The 21023-nt window shown below is 45.6% G+C and overlaps 1 protein-coding gene across 5 annotated transcripts in view; it reads left to right on the top strand.

Moving 5' to 3' along the window:
- The window catches only part of Rubicon (run domain Beclin-1-interacting and cysteine-rich domain-containing protein rubicon), a 461889-nt gene that overhangs the window by 244273 nt on the left and 196593 nt on the right, over positions 1-21023 (top strand). For all 5 annotated transcript variants that reach the window (XM_070531460.1, XM_070531458.1, XM_070531457.1 and 2 more), the window contains one exon: positions 15777-15848. In XM_070531460.1, coding sequence (XP_070387561.1) covers positions 15777-15848 — 72 coding nt within the window. The remainder of the gene's footprint in view (positions 1-15776; positions 15849-21023) is intronic.

The following is a 21023-nucleotide window of genomic DNA, read 5'->3' as shown; positions in this document are numbered from 1 at the left end:
ATGTGATGCATGCGCTTTGAGCCTTATGTATCATGCAAAGTTAGGCTCAGTTTTTGTGGTACGAGTAATCATGATGGCTAGTGATGCATTGGATTTTAGCCTTTAGCTTGGGTTTGTTTAAAAGGAGAGAGTGAGAAATTTTGTTCCAAGATAACTGTTTTGCATTTCCAGGAGTTCAATTTGGAGGAGTTTCTCCCTAGTCAAATGCATGTGGCTCTGCCGGCACTAACGTGTCAGTTCAAATTATCCTTCACTTTGAATTATGGGGTTTCGAATTCCTGGGATTTCAGTGTACTTGGCCTGTCTCACCATTTATTGTTCTTGCTCTATGTACAACATACACTAATGGAGACAAAAGAAACGCTCATTAGGAAGGAAGACATGAACTGACACGAAGAAGTGCAATGAACAAGGAACACACACCAAGTAGCCCATTTCATTACTCTGTTAACTGTCTCACCATGTTTGCAATCCATTAAAACAGTGTGTGGCGATCTAGTTTGCCACTTGCCTCCTCTCTCTCATTTTCTTACTGTTAATTCCGTAGTGCAGCATATAATTAAAAGCAGCTGTTTATTACAGTAGAATCTTGTTAATTCAAACTCCAAGGGGACTGGAAGTTTGTTAGAATAAAATGAAATGAAATTCAAACTATGGCGAGCCTCTTTAAATATTTATTTATTTATATTTATTTATACATACTGCAGCCCCTTTATGGGGCTGTTGCAGGAGTGGGTTAGACAAAAATAAGTCATACAAAAAAACAAGTAAACAATAACATATTAAAAATTCACAAGAACAAGGAACATGACCCAAATGAAACTCAAAATAACAGCAACACTGAGAGTCAGTACAAAAACGAGAATGAGTCAATACACTGTAACAACAAGAAAATACATAAAATCAGGTGTGGTTAACTTTTAACAGGAAATTGTTTAATGCCAGTGACGTAATTGTTCCGGGAATTAAGTTCCAGCATTCAATCGTACGTGGGAAAAAGCTGTATTTAAATTTATTAGATCGAGCAAAGTAAGGCTTAATATTAAGGTTGTAGTGACTCCTACTTGACCGAGGAATGTCTGAAGGAATATATATGGGATGTGAGACACGATAAGAAAAATTGACGATGCCATGCAGAAACTTCAATGACTCAATGTGACGGCCTATGGATAAAGGGGTTAGGTTCAAAGAAGATAAGGCACGAGAGGGTGAAAAATAGTGATCATAGCGACCATATATGAACCGAATAGATTTTCATTGTATGCTCTCAATGGAGTTAATGTCGCACTGCTTATGAGGGTTCCAGACAAGAGAAGCATAATCTAGGATTGGGCGAATTAAAGTTTTATACCTTAGTAACTTAGTTTCCTTTATAGAATTGTTAAAATTGCGCCTCAAATACCCGAGCTTCCGGAGTGCTTTAGTACAAATGAAATTAATGTGTTTTGATCAGGACATGTTAATGGTAAAGATGACGCCAAGATACTTGTATTCTGAGACCCTGTGCAAGGATAAGTCATTGAAAGTGTAATTTGTCAATGAATGAGAGGCACTATTAGGAAATGACATTATCACAGTTTTAGTAAAATTTATTTTCATTTGCCAAGTGTTGCACCAGGTACAGAAGCTGACAAATGAGGAATTTAGTTCAAGATGATCTTCTGGTGTGTTAATCACGCGACACAAAACACAGTCATCCGCATAAAGGCGTATGTGTGAAGTGACGTTTCAAGGTAAGTCATTAATGTATATTAGAAATAGTAAAGGACCAAGAACCGACCCTTGGGGTACACCCGACGACATGCCAACAGAAGAAGAATTAGTTGAATTATAACATACGAATTGTGACCGATGAGAAAAGAAACTGGCAATCCAACTAACCAAGTGAGAATTTTTCAATATCATGTTAAGCTTTATTAAAAGATTAGAATGCAGTACAGAATCGAAAGCCTTGGAAAAATCTATAAATATAGTGTCGACCTGGGTGCCGATATCAAGGGTGCACAGGACTAGTTGTGTTAAGGTGCTGAAACCTTTCCTAAAACCATGCGGAAAGTTAGAAAGCATGTTATTAGATTCCAGAAATTCCACTATATGTTTGTGAATTATGTGCTCCAGCATCTTAAATGAATATGATGTTAATGAAATAGGTCTATAATTAGGTAAGAGCTGCTTATTACCAGATTTGAATAAAGAATGGACACTGACCAGCTTCCATGAGGATGGAACAATGCCTGTATTGAGGGACTTTTGAAAGATGGTTAGGTAGCGAGCAGACCACAATGAATAACGAACGAGAAAAGAATTGGGTATACCATCAGGACCAGTTGATTTTTTAGTGTCTAACTGTAGTATTAGGTTTAGTACACCATGCTCATTAATCATGATATCAGTAATCGGAGTTGTCACTTTAGGAGGGTCAAAGGATGGAACTTCGTGGGTATCTGATGAAAACACAGATTTAAAGTAGGCATTAAAAGCATCAGCTATTATTAACGGATCATTAGTTGTTTCATCATTGACGATTATGGATGCCGATGTAGACTCTGTTGGCAAGAGAGAGCGCCAAAATTTGCGAGGATTAGTTTTTAGAATATTTCCTAACTGGACATTGAAAAAACGATCTTTTGCCAATTTCGTAATTACTTGCAGTTCTTCCTTTGCCCTACAAAACCTGATGGCACTATCAGGGTCTGATAAACACATCACGCGCCTGAGGCTTCCAACGCGGCGTGATACGTGAAGGATATCACGTGTCATCCAGGGTACTTTGAGGTTCTTTTACTTTGTTTTTAGTGGAACAAAACGTTGCATGCAGTCACACGAGAATCGAGATGTTGAAAACGCTGATCGACAGTTTTCTGGAATGACTTTATGTCGGCTATGTCACGAGCTAATCGCTTCTGCCCATCTAACAGTTCAGACAACATTTTGGCAATCATCGCGTCATTAGCATCAACGGCCGTACCGTCGGTGTGTGACATGGAAGCAGCGGTTGCCGCGGTTCTCGTAAGGCTACTTGAAGCCGTTTGAATTTTGGGGGAAGGTAACTCAAGCAATACATCATTTGTGAAGAACAGGAAACAACATCATGTGGGCATAGGAACAGCAGTAGAAACCTATCGTCGGATCTAATACAATGAGCACCTTTGCGGGAACATACCTGCACGAAGAAAAATATTCGGGTGAGCATCTTGCCAGTACTGCACCTAGCCCACTGAAGAAGGGCGCTGGGGGCAACGTTTTCATATCCTCGGTAGATGACGTAATAGCAGCGTGGACACCACTGATAGCTGGCTGATCCAGTGAGGCGTAGGCAAAGGCGTGCAGGGGGTCGCCAGATACGCCGATGAACGGGCCAGGGCTATCACACAAGGTGATAGGGCAGTTCAGACGCGCATCGTCAGTGCACTGCACGTGTCGACCTTGTGAGGAGAGGCCAGCTGGACACGAAGAAATGTTGCAGCCAAAGGGAGCAGCACAGCATTCAACGGGAACAGCCAGGCAATCGAGAAGCTGCACTAAGAAAAATATTTGGGTGAGCATCTTGCCGGTACTGCTGTCACATAGCCCACTGAAGAAGGGCGCTGGGGGCAACGCTTTCATATCCTCGGTAGATGACGTAATAGCAGCGCGGACACCGCTGATAGCCGGCTGATCCAGCGAGGCGTAGGCAAAGGCATGCAGGGGATCGCCAGATACGCTGATGAACGGGCCAGGGCTATCACACAAGGTGATAGGGCAGTTCAGACGCGCATCGTCAGTGCACTGCACGTGCCGACCTTGAGAGCAGAGGCCAGCTGGACACGAAGAAATGTTGCAGCCAAAGGGAGTAGCACAGCACTTAACAGGAACAGCCAGGCAATCGAGAAGCTGCACGAAGAAAAATATTCGGGTGAGCATCTTGCCGGTACTGCTGTCACCTAGCACCCGATCAATTATGCAGTACAATGCACAAAACAAAAACTGTCACAGAGCTCACGTTAAAAGAGTCTTGTCTTTCCTCCATCAGTGCGTCAGAAATGTGATGCGTCAGAAGAAGCCTAGGTCTCGTATAAAATTTTGCGCCAAAAAACACAACACACACAAGAAAGACGACAACACCACGGGCGCTACTTCAACTGTTTAATGAGGGTGAAAGCACTCGACATATATAGCCTTCCAAAACACCGCGCATGCGTACAAGGCAACATGGAGTACATAGTTTTATCAAAGTAGGCGGGATAGAAACTTCAGCTCAGCCTCGTAAAGAAAAAACGATGTATCACTAACACAGTTAGGACCCGCTTTCTTGATGTAGAAGGCTTCCAATGTTTCACGTGATGTCTGATGTTTGCCTCTACCCAAAATCCTCGCTTCGCGGAACCGTGGAACACAATCGGTGCAAGCCCTGCAGTGATCCACAAGTCGCTCACCTTCATTATTTTTTATACCTTATTATTATTTATATTTTATATATTTATATTATATATATTATATTATATTATATTATATTATATATATATTATATATAATATAATGTTATATTATATATATTATATTATATTATTATATTTATATTATTTTTTATGTATATAAATACATCGTTTTTTTTACGAGGCTGAGCTGAAGTTTCTATCACGCCTACTTTGATAAAACTATGTACTCCATGTTGCCTTGTACGCACGCGCGGTGTTTTGGAAGGCTATATATGTCGAGTGCTTTCACCCTCATTAAACAGTTGAAGTAGCGCCTGTGGTGTTGTCGTCTTTCTTGTGTGTGTTGTGTTTTTTGGCGCAAAATCTTTTCAGTATGCAAGATCACCAACTAGCCCAGCAGTTAACTCTTCTAAAGTACGTCTCGTATAAAGTCCAAGTACGATAAGATCACGCCTAGCACGCTATGTGCTGGGGGTGTGAGGGAAATGTGCAAGGGAAACGTGCAAGGTTGAGCTGATAAGAATGGTGGCTGAATGTGTGCCACCCTCCTGTGTGCCCAATGTTAATGACACACGTGGTAATGCAATGAAGCGCGTGCAAAGAGAGAGGTGGGAGGAGGGGTCAGGTGTGCACGCAGTAACGTGAATCGAGTGCTGGGGGCCCTTTCCTGAATACTTTGTTTAGTGCAAAACGACAGACACAAGAAAGACGACAGGACAAGGCTCTACTCTCAACTCGTTGAGAGTAGCGCCTTGTCCTGTTGTCTTTCTTGTGTCTGTCGTTTTGCGCTAAACAAAGTATTCATGGATTCGCACCAATTAGCCTGCCAACGCATTGGGCCCTTTCCTGTTCCTTTTAAGCTGAATGGGAAAGGAGTGTGCTTATGGCTCTGCTTGCTTTGGTTTGGTCTCTGCTTATTACATGTCTTTCCTCATCATTTTTACAGACGGTAACTACCAATGCATCGAACCATTGCCTTTGGCACGGTTTTGTCCAGACAGCGGTCCATGGGAGTGAGAAATCTTGTTAGAAATAATCATTGCACATTATTCTTTAGTTCGAAATATCAAGAGTTCTTCTCAATTCAAGTACATAGGAATTTGCCAGGACCAACATAGCAGTTCAAATTATCTGTCAACTCAAATTAAGTATGAAGAGGTTTATTGGCTGTGGACTGAGAGCGGCTAATGCAGCGGTCAAATAGCAGCAACAGTGCCAGCACGAGCGGCAAACACCATGCCCAGTACTGGTGATGATGATTGGCCAGCGTTCATTGTCTTCACTACGATTAACCCTGGAAGCAGAAAGGAGCCGTCTCTGCAACCTAAGAGTTCACCACGAGGAATGGGTCATAGTACGTCTTTAGGCGCGGCACATGGACAATATCTCGTCCCCAGCGGCGCAAGTCTGAGGACTGCATGACTAGTTCGATGACATATTTCACGGGAGATGTGCACTTTGATGATGTGGTAAGGGCCTTCGTACTTGGGCAGTAGTTTCGAAGAGAAACCAGCTGCATTGGCAGGAACTGATAGCCACACGAGCGCACCAGGAAGAAAAGTGGGCGCATCGGTGTCATAGGGGCGGCTGCTCTTTGGGTGTTCCTGGCCAAATTAAGTTAAGGCCCACGCGAGTTCACGGCACTCCTCAGCATGTCTCACAGCAGCAGAAATGGGCTCACACTCGGATGCATCAGGCCAACACAGGAGAATTGTGTCAATTGTGACAGATGGCGGCCGTACAATAAGAAAAATGGTAAAAAAGCAGTAGTGCTCTGTATCGCGGTGTTGTATGTGTAAATGACAAAAGGTAGACAGAGGTCCCAATTTGCGTGGTCAGAGGCGACATACATTACAAGCATGTCACCAAGTGTACGGTTGAAGCATTCAGTGAGCCGTTGGTTTTAGGGTGATAAGCAGTAGTTGTCCAATGAACAACATGGCACTGATCGACGATGGCCTCAATGACTTCAGACAAAAGGGTGTAGCCACGATCACTGAGCAGTTCCTGGGGTAGACTGCGTTGTATCAGATGCGGCACAATGGAAAGTCAGGAACAAAGAACATTTATTAACAAGATGAAGTGGGTATGTATAGTACCTCGCATACTAGAGGTTCACTTTGCTGTGCGTAAGCATACTTGCAGCAAGCATCACAGCTTTGTAGCCTCCTTTCGATGTCAGTGTTAAGTCCTGGCCAGAAAACCAAACGTCGAGCTTTTGCTTTGGACTTGTTTACACCCAAGTGCACTTCGTGAATGCGTTCGAGCATTTCTGTCCTTAATGACTTTGGAATTACTACCTTGCTTCCTTTAAACAGAATGCCTTCGACAAGAGTTAACTCGGATGCGGATGGTTTCAAATTGCCTTCTAGTCTTCCCTTGCCGTTTAGGTAGTTGATAACAGCTTTCAACTCGAGATTGGCTGCGGTTTCTTTCACTAGGCGATCCATTCTCTTTTTGCCTACCAAATTCGAAACGATGCTTGTTGAGTGGACATCTATATCCTCGCTGGATCCAGTGGTATCCCCAGCTGCAGTTGGGGATGATCTTGACAGCATGTCGGCCAGGAGCAGCTTCTTGCCTGGCACAAAATGAAGATCATAGTCATATGTAAACAAGCACAGAAAAAAATGTTGAAGTCGTGGCAGCATGTTACCAATCGCTTTTGAAGCAATAGTGATTAACAGGTGGGGGTCGGTCTCAATAAGAATCTTGCATACTCAATGAGAATCTATATGGTACGTGGTCTCGATAAGAATCGTCCACATACCAACTGGTGAAATTTTTTGCAGCCATCGTTTCTTTCTTTATCTGGGAATATCTTTGTTCTGCGGCAGTCATATCATGAGATGCGTAGGCAACTGGCCACCAGTCGTCGCTGTAACGCTGCAAAAGCGCAGCTCCCAGCCCGCATTTTGAGGCATCTGTAGAGGTTCTGTTCCGTTTAAATGCTCGCAAATAACTGCCCATTCGTGCTGCTGAGTCCATTCAGAAATAGTGCCTTTCTTTAAAAGCCTGCGTAGAATGTTCATTTTATCAGACAGCTTAGGTATGAACTTGCCGAAGGAATTTGCCACTCTTAGCATCTGGTGCACTGCGGCCTTGTCTGCCAGGTGAGGTATTTCGCCCAGTAATGTGCTCAATGAAATGTTTGGCTTTATGCCGTCTTGAGATATGACGTCACCCAAGAAATCAATTTCAGTCAGCCTGAACTTGCATTTATCAGCATTGAACGTCAATCCAGCCTGTTGGGCTGGAATCTTGCCAAGTTGGGCTGGCAAGAGGCAGAGCGGAAGGAAACGGGGCCGTTACCCAGGTTGTGGGCGCATAAAATCCACAGTAAGCCACTGCCTAGAAACATGAGGTCGGGTCGTAACGACGGGCGCAGAGCGGCTCGTATAGCGGCCTTGACGGAGACTTTGGGTCAAATAGTAGAAGAGGAAGAGGGGGTCCCTCTCTTCACAGACGCTTCGTTACCCAAGTTTTCATCGAAAGCAACACTGGCAGTTACGACACGGGATGTGCTCGTAACCTGCGCCTCCATCAAGACGTCTTTTCCAGAGGTGGCAGAAGAGGCCGCGATAGCCCTAGCACTCGCGCAGCCCAAGGTGGGAAGAATTGTCACTGACTCCCAAAAGGCGTATAACAACTACAGGAAGGGGTGGGTGTCTCTTGCGGCACTAGATATTCTCCAAAGTAAACGCGATGTACCTGAAAGGAAAGTTGAGTTAGTATGGACACCGGCTCACTCTGGGCTGGAGGGCAACGAACTTGCCCACCAGTTCGCCCGAGAGATGGAACACCGGGTTGAGGAAGGTGAGCCACAGTCCATATTTAGTTACAGAGACATTACGAACCATTATAAGACGGAGAGGCGCCGTTACCTCGATCCTCACAAATCGCTTAGCAGAGAACAGCAAGCGATCTACAGGCAAATACAGGCAGGATCCTTCCCGCACCCTTACCTTCAAAACAAGATGTACCCGGAAATGTACGAGGAGGATTGTAACTTCTGCAAAACTCAGTTAGGCACGCTCCAACACGTCATTGGAGTATGCGATTTCATCAAGGCGATCCCCCCACCACTTAACTGCCCCGCTACCCTACCCCATCCCTCATCCACCCTTACCGAGCGATGGGAGACCTTGCTAACCAGTACCGCCCTGGAAGACCAGCTCGTCCTGATCTCCAGGGGCCAGGCGGCTAGGGAAGCATATGGGTCACGTGAAGAGGGAACCACTTCCATCGACGGCGTCTAAGAAGATGTCGAGCTCGGCGCAATAAAGTTGTTTCTCTCTTTCTCTCTCTGGCCAACTGCAAAGCGTGGTGGAGGTGCACATCGTGCTCAATATCAGTAGCTCCCCTGATTAAAATGTCATCTATGTACATGTGCACTCCAGTGGCTCGGTCAAAGATTTCGCTCATTGCCTTCTGCAATGCTTCTGGCGCTGAAGCTATTCTGAACGTGAGCCATAGGAAGCAGTAACGCCCAAATGGTGTGCTGAACATGCAGACATTTGATGTTGCATTGTCTAGAGGGATTTAGTGGAAGCTGTAGTTTGCGTTAAGACGCGAGAAGTATTTGGGCCCTGCTAACTGTACCTCTATATCTTCTCGTTTTGGCATTTGATAATACTCCTGCTTTAGACAGTCCTTGATGTTTCAGGGATACAGGCACAAGCGCAGCTTTCCATTTTTTTTTTCTCTAGGTGACTAGAGGGCTCACCTAGTCTGTTGGTCCATTGATCTTCTTGATGATGCCACTGGTTCCCATCCGATCTAGCTCATCCCAGAGTGGTTCTCTCAATGCCAGTGGTACCCGTCGCGCTGGCATTACTACTGGTGTTGCATCCTTGCGCAAGCCCATGTGGTACTCTTGTTGCAAGCAGCCCGTTCCCCGAAATAAATGTGGAAATTCCTTCAGGATGTCAGCGGTGCCGTCCTTGCTGACAGTGTCCACTGTGTCTGACACCAGTCCCAGCATTTCGCTTGCGATTAGTCCGAGGATTGCCGGGTTGCTCTTCTTTACAATGAAAAAGGAAATGCTGCTGGACCTATGATTCACAGTAACTTGCAGAGTCGCTACACTGATGTGCTTGATGACACCCCCACTATGTGACCGAAGGACTGCACTACTTGGCTTTAGCTTTAGGTCTCCCTTGCATCTTCTGTAGATAGAGTAGGGCAACAAATTGTCTTGGGAACCTCTGTCAACATTGAAGTGGCCCATACAAATCAATGCTGACACATCCAAATGGCTGCACAGGGCAAGGTAGAGGCTGTGGAGCACTTGGTGACTGGGGGGGGCAGACGATTTGCAGCATTGGCAATCGGGGCAAAGCAAACAAACTTTCAAACGTAGCTGAATATCCCTCACCAGTAGTACCGCTGTTGAAGACATTGGTAAGTTCTGAAAACTTCCGAGTAACCCGCACTACGGATCAGCATGGAGGCAATGGTAGATATCGCAGCGCATGCTTCAAGGCATTACCAATGGCCACTGGGGGCCATCTGAGAAATAATTAAGTCGGTGAAGCAAATCATTGCAAATGGCAAAATGGTGAGCTTGACGACGCAGCATGCAAGTTGCTGGTTGTGTTGACAAATCAGAGAGAAAGCCTGTAAGGGAGGCAATCCAGTGGTCCCTGCACTGCTTGGAAGCGATGGTACCAATGTCAGCGGGTGAAATAGTAGACTCAGACGCTGAGGAGCAGGAAATGTTGTCGGGCAAGGGAGAGCATGACAGGGCGTCGGCGTCAGAATGCTGGCATCCATTTCGGTACATGACACGGATGTCAAACTCTTGTAGCCAAAGTGCCCTGCGAGCAAGGCGGCCTGATGGATCTTTCAATGATGAGAGCTAACAGAGTGCATGATAGTCTGTGATGACATTGAATGGACACCCATACAAATAAGGATGGAACTTAGTAATGGCCCGGACAATGGCTAAACATTCTTTCTCTGTCACACTGTAATTGGTATCAGCTTTTTTCAATGTTTGACTTGCATATGCAACGACATATTCACCAAATGCGGGTTTACGTTGCGCAAGGACAGCGTCGAGGCAGACACTGCTGGCGTCCGTGTCCACTTGCTTAGGGGCTGTTGGGTCGTAATGGTGCAAAATTGGGGATGAAGACGGCGCAGATTTGTGAAAGCGTCCTCGCATTCTGATGACCATGAGGAGAGAGTGCCATTACTTCCAAGCAGCTTCGTCAGGGGTGATATGATGGTGTCAAAATTTCGAATGAACCATCTGAAGTAGGAGCAGGATCCAACGAAATTATGTAGTTCTTTTATTGAAAGCATATTTAGCGCCAGCAAACAAGGACGTAAGGGAGACGACAACACAATGCGCTAAAAGTCTTGTCAAAAGTAGCGCATTGTGTTGTCGTCTCCCTTACGTCCTTGTTTGCTGGCGCTAAATATGCTTTCAATTTACCAACACGCCCAACAAATGGCAATGCTACAATTTATTTCTTTTATTGACATTGGTTTGGGGAATTCAGTGGTGGCGCAAGATTTGGTCCCACTTGGGAGAACGCCATCCTTGGATACAACATGACAGAGTATTGTAAGCTGTCTTGCACTTTTTCAAGTTAAGCTGTTGGCTTGCATTCGTTAAGTGTCTCAGGACACATTTGAGCTGCTGAAGGTGCGTGGTGAAGTTTGGAGCAATGACAACAACATCGAGATAGCACAGGCACGTTACCACTTCAAGCCACACAAAACTGTGTCCAATATGTGCTCAAATGTTGCGGGCGCATTACAAAGTCCAGAAGGCATTACATTAAATTTGTATAAACTATCAGGCATAACAAATGCCGTCTTCGGCCGCTCAACTTCTGTTTCTGGCACTTGCCAATATCCTGACCGCAAATCTAATGAAGAAAAGAATTCCATTCCTTGCAGACAGTCAGTGGCATCATGGCATCATCTATGTGTGGTAGGGGATAGACATCCTTGCAAGATATCTTGTTAAGGCATCAGTTATCTACACAGAAACGAACAGAGCCATCCTTCTTCGTAACAAGGACAAGAGGAGATGCCGACAGACTATATGAAGGTCGAATCATCTGGCGGTGAAGCTTGTCATCGGCTTGCTCGTTGATGACGTGATGCTCTAAAACAGATACGCAATAAGGGCATTGTCACAATGGTGGGTGGGAGCCAGTGTCAATGGCATGGATAACAGTGGATGTGCGGTCCAAAAAAGTTCGCATGGCGTTGAAAGAAAAACGAATTTCATTTAAGTCATCAGCAATGGAGGGACCAGACACATCTGTGCGCACTGCTGTAGATGTAGATAAAGCACTCAGGGTAAAGTGGCTGGCAGAGGCTGGGTCATCCAATGGGTCAATGACTTGCTTGTCATCAGTAACTTCCACATTGCCCAGGCATTCTCCTTGAAGCAGTGTCACAGGATATGGAAGCAGGTTCAAAATAAACAGATTACTGCTGCATTGCATAATGTCAACAGCAGTTAAAGGTAGCACAAAAGCTTTTTGTTTAAGGAACAGGGCAGATGGAGCGAACAATGCAACTGCGTCGGAGAAGCTGCTGCAGCACACAGGCAGAAGCGCCAATGCATTGGGGGGAGGGGGATGTTTGTATCTTCCTTCACTAGCAGTTTACAGGGAATTGGCAGAACGTCGGCTAAGGTCACATTTACCATCAGTGATGGTCCAACTTCAGCACGTGCCCATTGAATGACTGTGTTATGGTGCAAAATAAAGTCCTAACCTAGGATAACGTCATGAGAGCACGAAGAAATAACAAGAAACTCAATGGTATGTAGGACATCCTCAATAACCACACAAGCCGTGCACGCCGTGAGAGGGTGAACAAGCTGAACGCTTGCTGTGCAAAGAGAGAACCTTGAAAGTGACGTCCTAACTTTCCAAAGTGAGTAACAGGGCTTTGCATCCATAACAGAGATGGCGGCTCCAGTGTCCACGAGAGCAAATGCACATACACCTTTAACAAAAACATCTATAACATTTGATGGGTGACAGTGAGGACTTTTGTAGTTCGACAGTACCCCAGTCCTTGCCTAGTGGACTGTGACTATTGGTTTTCCTCTTCTCGAGCCACAGAACGAGGTTGCCTTGGTGACAGTGAGCGGCAACATGGAGAAGGTGAATGGCAAGGATTGGGCTTCAGGTCGAAAAGCTGACAGGGCCGAAAATGAGTCATAAGAGCATTTTTTATGGTTCCTTGTAACCCATGTTTTTGGTATTTTGACTTGCAGTGCCGACTTTGTACACACTCACTCCTGCCTGGATTGCCAAGGGGCAGTTGGCAGTATCTAATAAATAAATAAATAAATAAATAAATAAATAAATAAATAATATATATGGCCTTGGCACTCCTGTGTCATGAGACATCACGGGTGATGCGGCACCAGTTGATACAGTGCATCGACAAAAGCGGGCGATATGACCAGCGTAGCCACAGGCAAAACTTACTGGCCACGAGTTTGCAATGCCGAGTCCAGTGCAGGTCATAGGACGCGGTGGATGTGGTGTCTGGTGAAACAACGGGACGGCGACTTGTGGTTGGGGCCTAGGTATTACGTTGGCATAACTGAGAGGCAGAGCTGTAGCTGCAGGGGATGGTCAAGGCCTTGTGACGACTTTACCATAACTGAGAGGTGCCATTGCAGGTATCTGTTGGCTATGTAGACCCTGGCAATTTTTTACTCAATCGCGTGGCAAAGTGAGGGCCCAAAATCTCAAGCAGGCTGTTGAATGTGCTGCAGCTGAGGTAACGGCACTAAGGAGATCTGGCGGGCACAAACGCCTTTGTTTCAGCTAGCAACGTTGACTGGTCGGAAATGGCAGCCAATCCAGCCAGATGTCGGTCATGCGAAGGTCAGCGGGTCAACGACCGCTGCCTTCACAGCTCCTTGTAGCTTTGGCACAGAGTAATTATTTCTGCTACACTGCACAGATTCTTTGCAAGCAGCATGTTGAAAACATTGTCCTCTATTCCCTTTGTAATATTCTTGATTTGGTCTGACTCTGACATGGTCACGTTGACTCTCTTGCACAAGTCTAGAATGTCTTAGATGTAGCTCATGAATGATTCACCCAGTTGCTGAGCATGTTCCTACAAAAGCTGCTCTGCACGCAGCTTGCGAACAGCAGGGTGGCCAAGCACTCCTACAAAAGAAGTCTCAAATGCTGACCACGTCTGAAAATCCCTCTCATGATTCTTGTACCAGGAGTTGGCCACCCGTGTAGTAGAAAATCACATTGTTCAGTTTTGCGGCATCACTCCATTTGTGGAGCACAATTACCCTCTCATATGACGAGAGCCAATCTTCCACCTCGTTGTCATCCGCACCGCTGAAAAAAGCGGGGTCCCTTAGATGGACCACACGACTGATGGAAGAGGAGATGCCTGTGGGGATGCATCGTCAGACATGGTAGATGGTAGCGTGTGGGATCATAGTTCTAGTGTGGGTGTTTTCAAAATACCCTGCACCTCCACCAATTGTGAAGAGGTTTATTGGCCACGGACTGAGAGCAGCTAATACAGCAGTTGAGCAGCAGCAAGAATCCCAGCACGAGTGGTGAACCTCGTGCCCAGTGCCGGTGATGATGATTGGCCAGCACTTGTCGTCTTCACTACGTAAGAGGTTTCTAATTATTGGGATTTCACTGCACTTGCAAGCCTCTCGGTTGACCAAACGTCCAGTTATGAGCAGCAATACGTGTTTGTTTCAAATTATTTAAATAAGCCTTTTTTTTAAACTGAACTGGCCCCACGGAAACATTATATTTATACTTTAGACATGACCAGATATTCAGGACCCAATTTGGAATTTCCGCTATTCTGACAAACATAGTTGTAACCGCTATTGCCTGCTGAGGAGGTTGGGGTCTTGAGTGTAGTGGGGAAGTTAACACTGGGTAAGCCGAAGCCTAAGCAAAGGCCTGCCATGTACCACAGAAGGATGGCAAGAAATTGCTTTCTGTCAAGTCGTCAGTCTGATAATACAGCTGTGAGCTATGATTCATGTTTTCAGCAATTTTGCACCGCATGTTGCACTGTCAATTGCTGCTTCGATAAACCACTATACATGTGCAGTCAAGTTAAGATGTTTGTCCCCTGCTCTTATGTCCTTAGCAATTTCTTGGCTTATGAGTGTGTTTCATGAGGCTGCTGAAGTACTGCAAGCCTTCTATTTGACATGCCACTCATCACTGTTTAGAAGGGGAACCTGCTAAACAAGAGCAAAGAAGCGTGTTTCTTATGCTGTCTTCGAATGTTGCAGTTGTGCGAAATCAGAGGTTTGCAGTTCACCACTGGTGCACCATCACAAAGTGAAATCTCCTTGACTGGACTGTGTTGGTAGTCATGTGCTCTACTGTTATTCCTCAGTGTGCAACACTCAACCAACATGTAGTGTGTCGTGCACAAAGCTGGGGTGTGATAGTTCAGTGGCAAGGCGCTAATGCTAGAAAGCAGGATTTTCTATCTTTAGTGACTGTGCAAGTGGCTGCTGACATGGCAGTGTGAGTGGTTTGATATGTTGCCAGGTGGCCAAACAGTTTGCGGAAGTCATTAACTGTCACAAGAGCCATGTTACTAGCAGTGTTTTATGCCTTCAGATTTCAGCCAAGTTAGCTTCAGATAATCAGTAAACCTTCAGTATGAACTGAAAAACGTTTGCATTTCCTCTTTTAGGAAATTTTCGCTGTTAAACTTAGATGTAATTAAGCCAGTGAAATCAGCACTTTACTTCATTATATATTGTGAAATTTCGTTATATTGAAGTTCGACCCTCTTTGACCTGACCTTTTACTCAGACTTGGCCCATTGGTTGGGTGAAGTTCTAGTGCGATCTGGCACAATGTTTGAAAGGCATCTGAAATTTCAATCGCTGTTATGTATTTGTTCCACAGAATAGCTGTAAGTTGGTTCTATGAAATAGGTAGTGAATGCTTCAGTTGAATAATCAAACAGCTCGAAAAGATCAGTTAGCTACTTATATCCAAAACTTGTTGCAGGTGTAGTTCACTCACGTAAAACACTTATTTGCAGTAAAACTGGTCTGCTAATTTCAATATTGTAATCAGTTTTGCTGGGAATTTGTCTCTTCATAGAGTCAAGGATATCTTCTTTGCCTTAAGATCACATAGAGCGAGCCCTGTGGTATCCTGAAATGTGCGGCGACATCTGTTGGTCATGCTGGTTAGCTGTTTTAGCTCGCAGTTTAAAAAGGTTATCAAATCCCACTGGAAAATAAATTTTATTGTCAAGTTATGATTTGTGTAAAGCTGCTGCTTGAACATTGGAGGCAGAGCTCAGATGGCTTGACATGCAGTGACAAATGAAAGGACCTTGCAGTTGCTGCCCCTGCCTGATGCCTGGCCTGTTTCCCCTGATGAAGTAGAGGAGGAGTACTACAGTACGCACAAGGTGAGCTTGCAGCTGTGGCTGCAATTGCATTGCCTGTGTGAATATACAAGGCAATGATGAAGATGCTAGCCAAAGTTAAAGCAATAAAGAATGTTGGTGGCTTTAGTTGAGTGCCTGTTGGCAACTTTGACTGGTCTGTTCAGAGTGCTTCTAAGACAGTGGCTAAACTTTGCTGCACGGCCCGAATGATAAAAACTAATCTTGAATAGTATTGTTTATTCTTGTGGTAGAGCTTGAATGTTGCAAATCAGTTCTGTGGGAGCCCCCAAGGTGAAGGCAGGCTCACAAGAAAAATGTGATTCACCCGACAGTAGCTTAAGCTATACATGTAAAGGAAGTCCATATGGGTTTCTTAGAAAATAGAGCTTCAGAGTTGAAGAAAAATCAATCGTGGTCCCAGGTTGGTCTCGGGTACGATCCTCGGAATGTTGATCCCCCGAGGCACTGGTTCCAGGCTCAATCACTGAACCAGGAAGCCCACAAAGCATTCTTTTGACAAACTTCTCTTTCAAGCTTGAACCTTTGTAGCAGGAGAGCATGTTGTTGGGCGAGTCGGTCGTACATACTTAAAGAAGGGAATTGCGCTAAAAAAAAGACACGGATGAGTAAGGACATGGACGGGCGCAAACTCGCGACTGATTTTATTCAGAAAGAACACAAATATATATACCTAGATTCTTATTGCCTAATCATTGCCTAAGCGCACATGCCAAGAACGTTTTCTCTTTCTTATACAAATTGATACTAGAATCGCTTACGCAATCATCACCTGACTTATCAATGTAAAAAGCTTCTGCGAGTTCACGTGCTACCTGGTTACGACTGCGCCTTAAGATTTTGGTTCTAGCCAGCAAAGGCTGGCATGCTTTATCAGGTGTAGCCAAAGGGCATGCGCCGCAATGTAAGGGCAAATTTGACCCTTTTTCGTTAACCATAGAAAGCTTATGTTCCCTTAGTCGTTCATTTATACAATGGCCTGTCTGGCCAATGTAAACTTTTCCACATGTCAGGGGAATTTCATACACAGCCCCGACCGAGCACCTGACAAACTGGGTGGCGTGACGTTTCGTGCAGTCTCGCTCGCATTCCTCGCCGGAGACAATCCGGGGGCACAAAGAGGCCAACTTGCGCGGGGCAGAAAATACCACCGGCACACCGTAGCGATTGGCTACATTCTTTAGGTTGTGGGACACCCTATGAATATAGGGTAGAACCGCCGGTCTGGTCTTTGGTTGACTGCCACCATCTTGAGGTGTTCTAGGTTTCAAGCTTTGCAGAAGCTTCTCTGCCACTGCAGCCACGACGGAAACGGGAAAACCAGCCTTCTGTAACCTGCCAATCTGATTGCTGAGGCTGTCCTTTACCAGGTGAACACATGATTTCTGCAGGGCTTCCTTCAGGCACAGCATAACAATGGCGCGTTTTACCGTCTTAGAATGAGCGGACTCAAAAGGCAACAGGTCTTTCCGGGCTCGTGGTGAGTACATCCAACACGTGTGATCTGGTGTTAAAGTGATGTTAATATCTAAAAACTGCAATCTATCTTGTTCAGGTAATTAGTCAGTGAAGGTTAGACCCCACCCGTGTCGTTTAAAGACAGATAAGGTCTCTTGCACGGTAACCGTGTGCGTCAAACCGGGTTGCTTCTTAAAAATCACCAAATAATCGTCCACGTATCTAAAAACTCTCAGAACCATCTTGTCGTCCAAATAACACACCAGATCACGATCAATGCTGGCCAGGAAAATGTTAGCCAGTACCGGTGCCACACAAGACCCGATGCAAATGCCCTGACGTTGGACATGAAAATGGTTGTCAAAAGTTACAAAAGTGGACTCAAGATAAAATTCTAGTAGCTTCATGAAATTGTCCACGGTTAGGCCGCTAGTATTCTGAAAATCTACTACACCATTTTCGTCGATGCAAGACCTAACTGCACAAAATAGGTCATCATGCGGTATAGAAAAGAACAGGTTTTTTATGTCAAAAGAGACAGCGTAACCTATAGATGAGGAACCCTGTAGGAAAGAGACCACATCACCTGAATTCTTCACAACAAAAGGGTCTTGTATAACTAAATTCCTTAAACACTTTTGGAGAAAAGAGCTAATCTCTCGTTGCCATGTATCCTTTTCACTCACAATACACCGGAACGGCTTGTCATCTTTGTGCGTCTTAACGGTAAAAAACAGTTCTAGGCTATTGCGCTTACAGTTGTTAACAGCTCTTGAAAGTCTATCTATAGCCAAGTCCTTGCACAGTTCTATGGCTTGAGCCTTTACCTTGGAAGTCTTCATGTTTTTGGTGACAAAGTTCCTTCCGACGGCCTCAACGGCTTTGTCGTGAAACATCCCCTTTGGTAGCACGGCAAATCCTCCCTCCTTGTCCGCCTGTAGAAGCATCAGCTGATGTTCTTTGAAGAAAGAGACGACTTCTTCGGCGTCCCTTTTCACAGTTGACTGTCTTAGGCACGCAGACACTTGAGGCTTGGTGGCCGTACGCAGCAGGCACTCGACCCCATCAAGAAGACACCTTTCACGGTCCTCTTCACCAGTTTTGCGCGCCACTTGTCGATTCAATGACAGCAACTCGTGCGCTGGCACCTTAGGCTCCATGCTGAACTTAGGTCCTTTCTTTAGCACATCGGCTCATCGGCACATCGTTGGTAGTACCGTGTCGGCCAGCAGGGAAATCGCCCAGCCAAGACTTTTTTCCCTAGGCCTGCCTTTTGGAAGCCGCAGCAAAAGGCACCCCCACCAAAATTCGACCGCTTGGGAAGTCTGTCGCCGATAGGACTGTAACCTGCCTTCACCTATCCACTCGGAGTCTGTGCTATAGGCGAGCACACGCAGCCAGTGATATAAAAGTCTGATTTGGCGCCATAGCTCCGATCTCAAAATTTTGCAGAGGCGCTTTAAATGACCAACAGATGGTAACACGTGGCCAAAAAGAGCTGCGAATTCTATCGGTACTAAATTCTTCTTGAGGCAATAGCCGAAAAAACAGGCACGGCAGGTCGCAGACACAATGGAGCTTATCAAAGTAGGTATATTACAGTTTGACGGGGAAACACAGAAGAAAGGGCCCACTGCAGAAGAAACGTAATTCAGGAGAGCACGTTGTTGGGCGACTCGGTCGTACATACTTAAAGAAGGGAATTGCGCTAAAAAAAGACACGGACGAGTAAGGACATGGACGGGCGCAAACGAAAATGGTGTAGTAGATTTTCAGAATACTAGCGGCCTAACTGTGGACAATTTCATGAAGCTACTAGAATTTTATCTTGAGTCCATTTTTGTACCTTTTGACAACCATTTTCATGTTCAACGTCAGGGCATTTGCATCGGGTCTTGTGTGACACCGGCACTGGCTAACATTTTCCTGGCCAGCATTGATCGTGATCTGGTGTGTTATTTGGACGACAAGATGGTTCTGAGAGTTTTTAGATACGTGGAAGATTATTTGGTGATTTTTAAGAAGCAACCCGGTTTGACGCACACAGTTACTGTGCAAGAGACCTTATCTGTCTTTAAACGACACGGGAGGGGTCTAACCTTCACCCACGAATTACCTGAACAAGATAGATTGCAGTTTTTTATGCGAAGCATATTACGAGGGCTCAACCCAGCTCCTCAGGCGCGGCGGTGACCATGAAATCACGTGACACCGTGACGTCACGACAGAGGAGAAGTGGCTTTGGCTCAACTCTTGCAAGACGGGCTGGGTGGGAATCGAACCAGGGTCTCCGGAGTGTGGGACGGAGACGCTACCACTGAGCCACGAGTACAACGCTTCAAAGCGGTACAAAAGCGCCTCTAGTGAATGCGGTGTTGCCTTAGAAACGCGCTGTTTCTAAGGCGTGCGTCTCTTGCTCAGGCGCACATTTCGTTGCCGCGCCGAACGCTGCTTTGCTCGACGCTCACCGCGTCCAATGCGGGGCGCGTAGTCGCTGCCCTGTAGCCCATTGTCTTACACCCCTTGGCGGGTCGACGGGAACGCTGTCGCGTTCCACTCTTGAAGGCGAAGAAGTAATGCATGAGTTGTTTCTTCGTCTAGCCGAACCAAATATAGCCAAGCAACAGCAGTTCACCAGGCTAAACAGTGGTTCAACAACTAAAATAAAGGCTAGTATGCTTCGCATCCTGGGCTTAACCTTACCTAAGCCACAGCCATTTTTTATATTAACATCACTTTAACACCAGATCACACATGTTGGATGTACTCACCACGAGCCCAGAAAGACCTGTTGCCTTTTGAGTCCGCTCATTCTAAGACGGTAAAACGCGCCATTGTTATGCTGTGCCTGAAGGAAGCCCTGCAGAAATCATGTGTTCACCTGGTAAAGGACAGCCTCAACAATCAGATTGGCAGGTTACAGAAGGCTGGTTTTCCCGTTTCCGTCATGGCTGCTGTGGCAGAGAAGCTTCTGCAAAGCCTGAAACCTAGAACACCTCAAGATGGTGGCGGTCAACCGAAGACCAGACCGGCGGTTCTCCCCTATATTCATAGGGTCTCCCACAACCTAAAGAATGTAGCCAATCGCTACGGTGTGCCGGTGGTATTTTCTGCCCCGCGCAAGTTGGCCTTTTTGTGCCCCTGGATTGTCTCCGGCGAGGAATGCATGCGAGACTGCACGAAACGTCACGCCACCCAGTTTGTCAGGTGTTCGGTCGGGGCTGTGTATGAAATTCCCCTGACGTGTGGAAAAGCTTACATTGGCCAGACGGGCCGTTGTATAAATGAACGACTAAGGGAACATAATCTTTCTATGGTTAACGAAAAAGGGTCAAATTTGCCCTTACATTGCGGCGCATGTCCTTTGGCTACGCCTGATAAAGCATGCCAGCCTTTGCTGGCTCGAACCAAAATCTTAAGGCGCAGTTGTAACCAGGTAGCACGTGAACTCGCAGAAGCTTTTTACATTGATAAGTCAGGTGATGATTGCGTAAGCGATTCTAGTATCAATTTGTATAAGAAAGAGAAAACGTTCTTGGCATGTGCGCTTAGGCAATGATTAGGCAATAAGAATCTAGGTATATATATTTGTGTTCTTCTGAATAAAATCAGTCGCGAGTTTGTGCCCGTCCATGTCCTTACTCGTCCATGTCTTTTTAGCGCAATTCCCTTCTTGAAGTATGTACGACCGACTCGCCCAACAACGTGCTCTCCTGAAAA

The sequence above is a fragment of the Dermacentor albipictus genome, chromosome 1 (genome assembly GCF_038994185.2).
Source record: "Dermacentor albipictus isolate Rhodes 1998 colony chromosome 1, USDA_Dalb.pri_finalv2, whole genome shotgun sequence".
Lineage (NCBI taxonomy): Eukaryota > Metazoa > Arthropoda > Arachnida > Ixodida > Ixodidae > Dermacentor > Dermacentor albipictus.
This window is presented reverse-complemented; position numbering and strand designations above follow the sequence as displayed.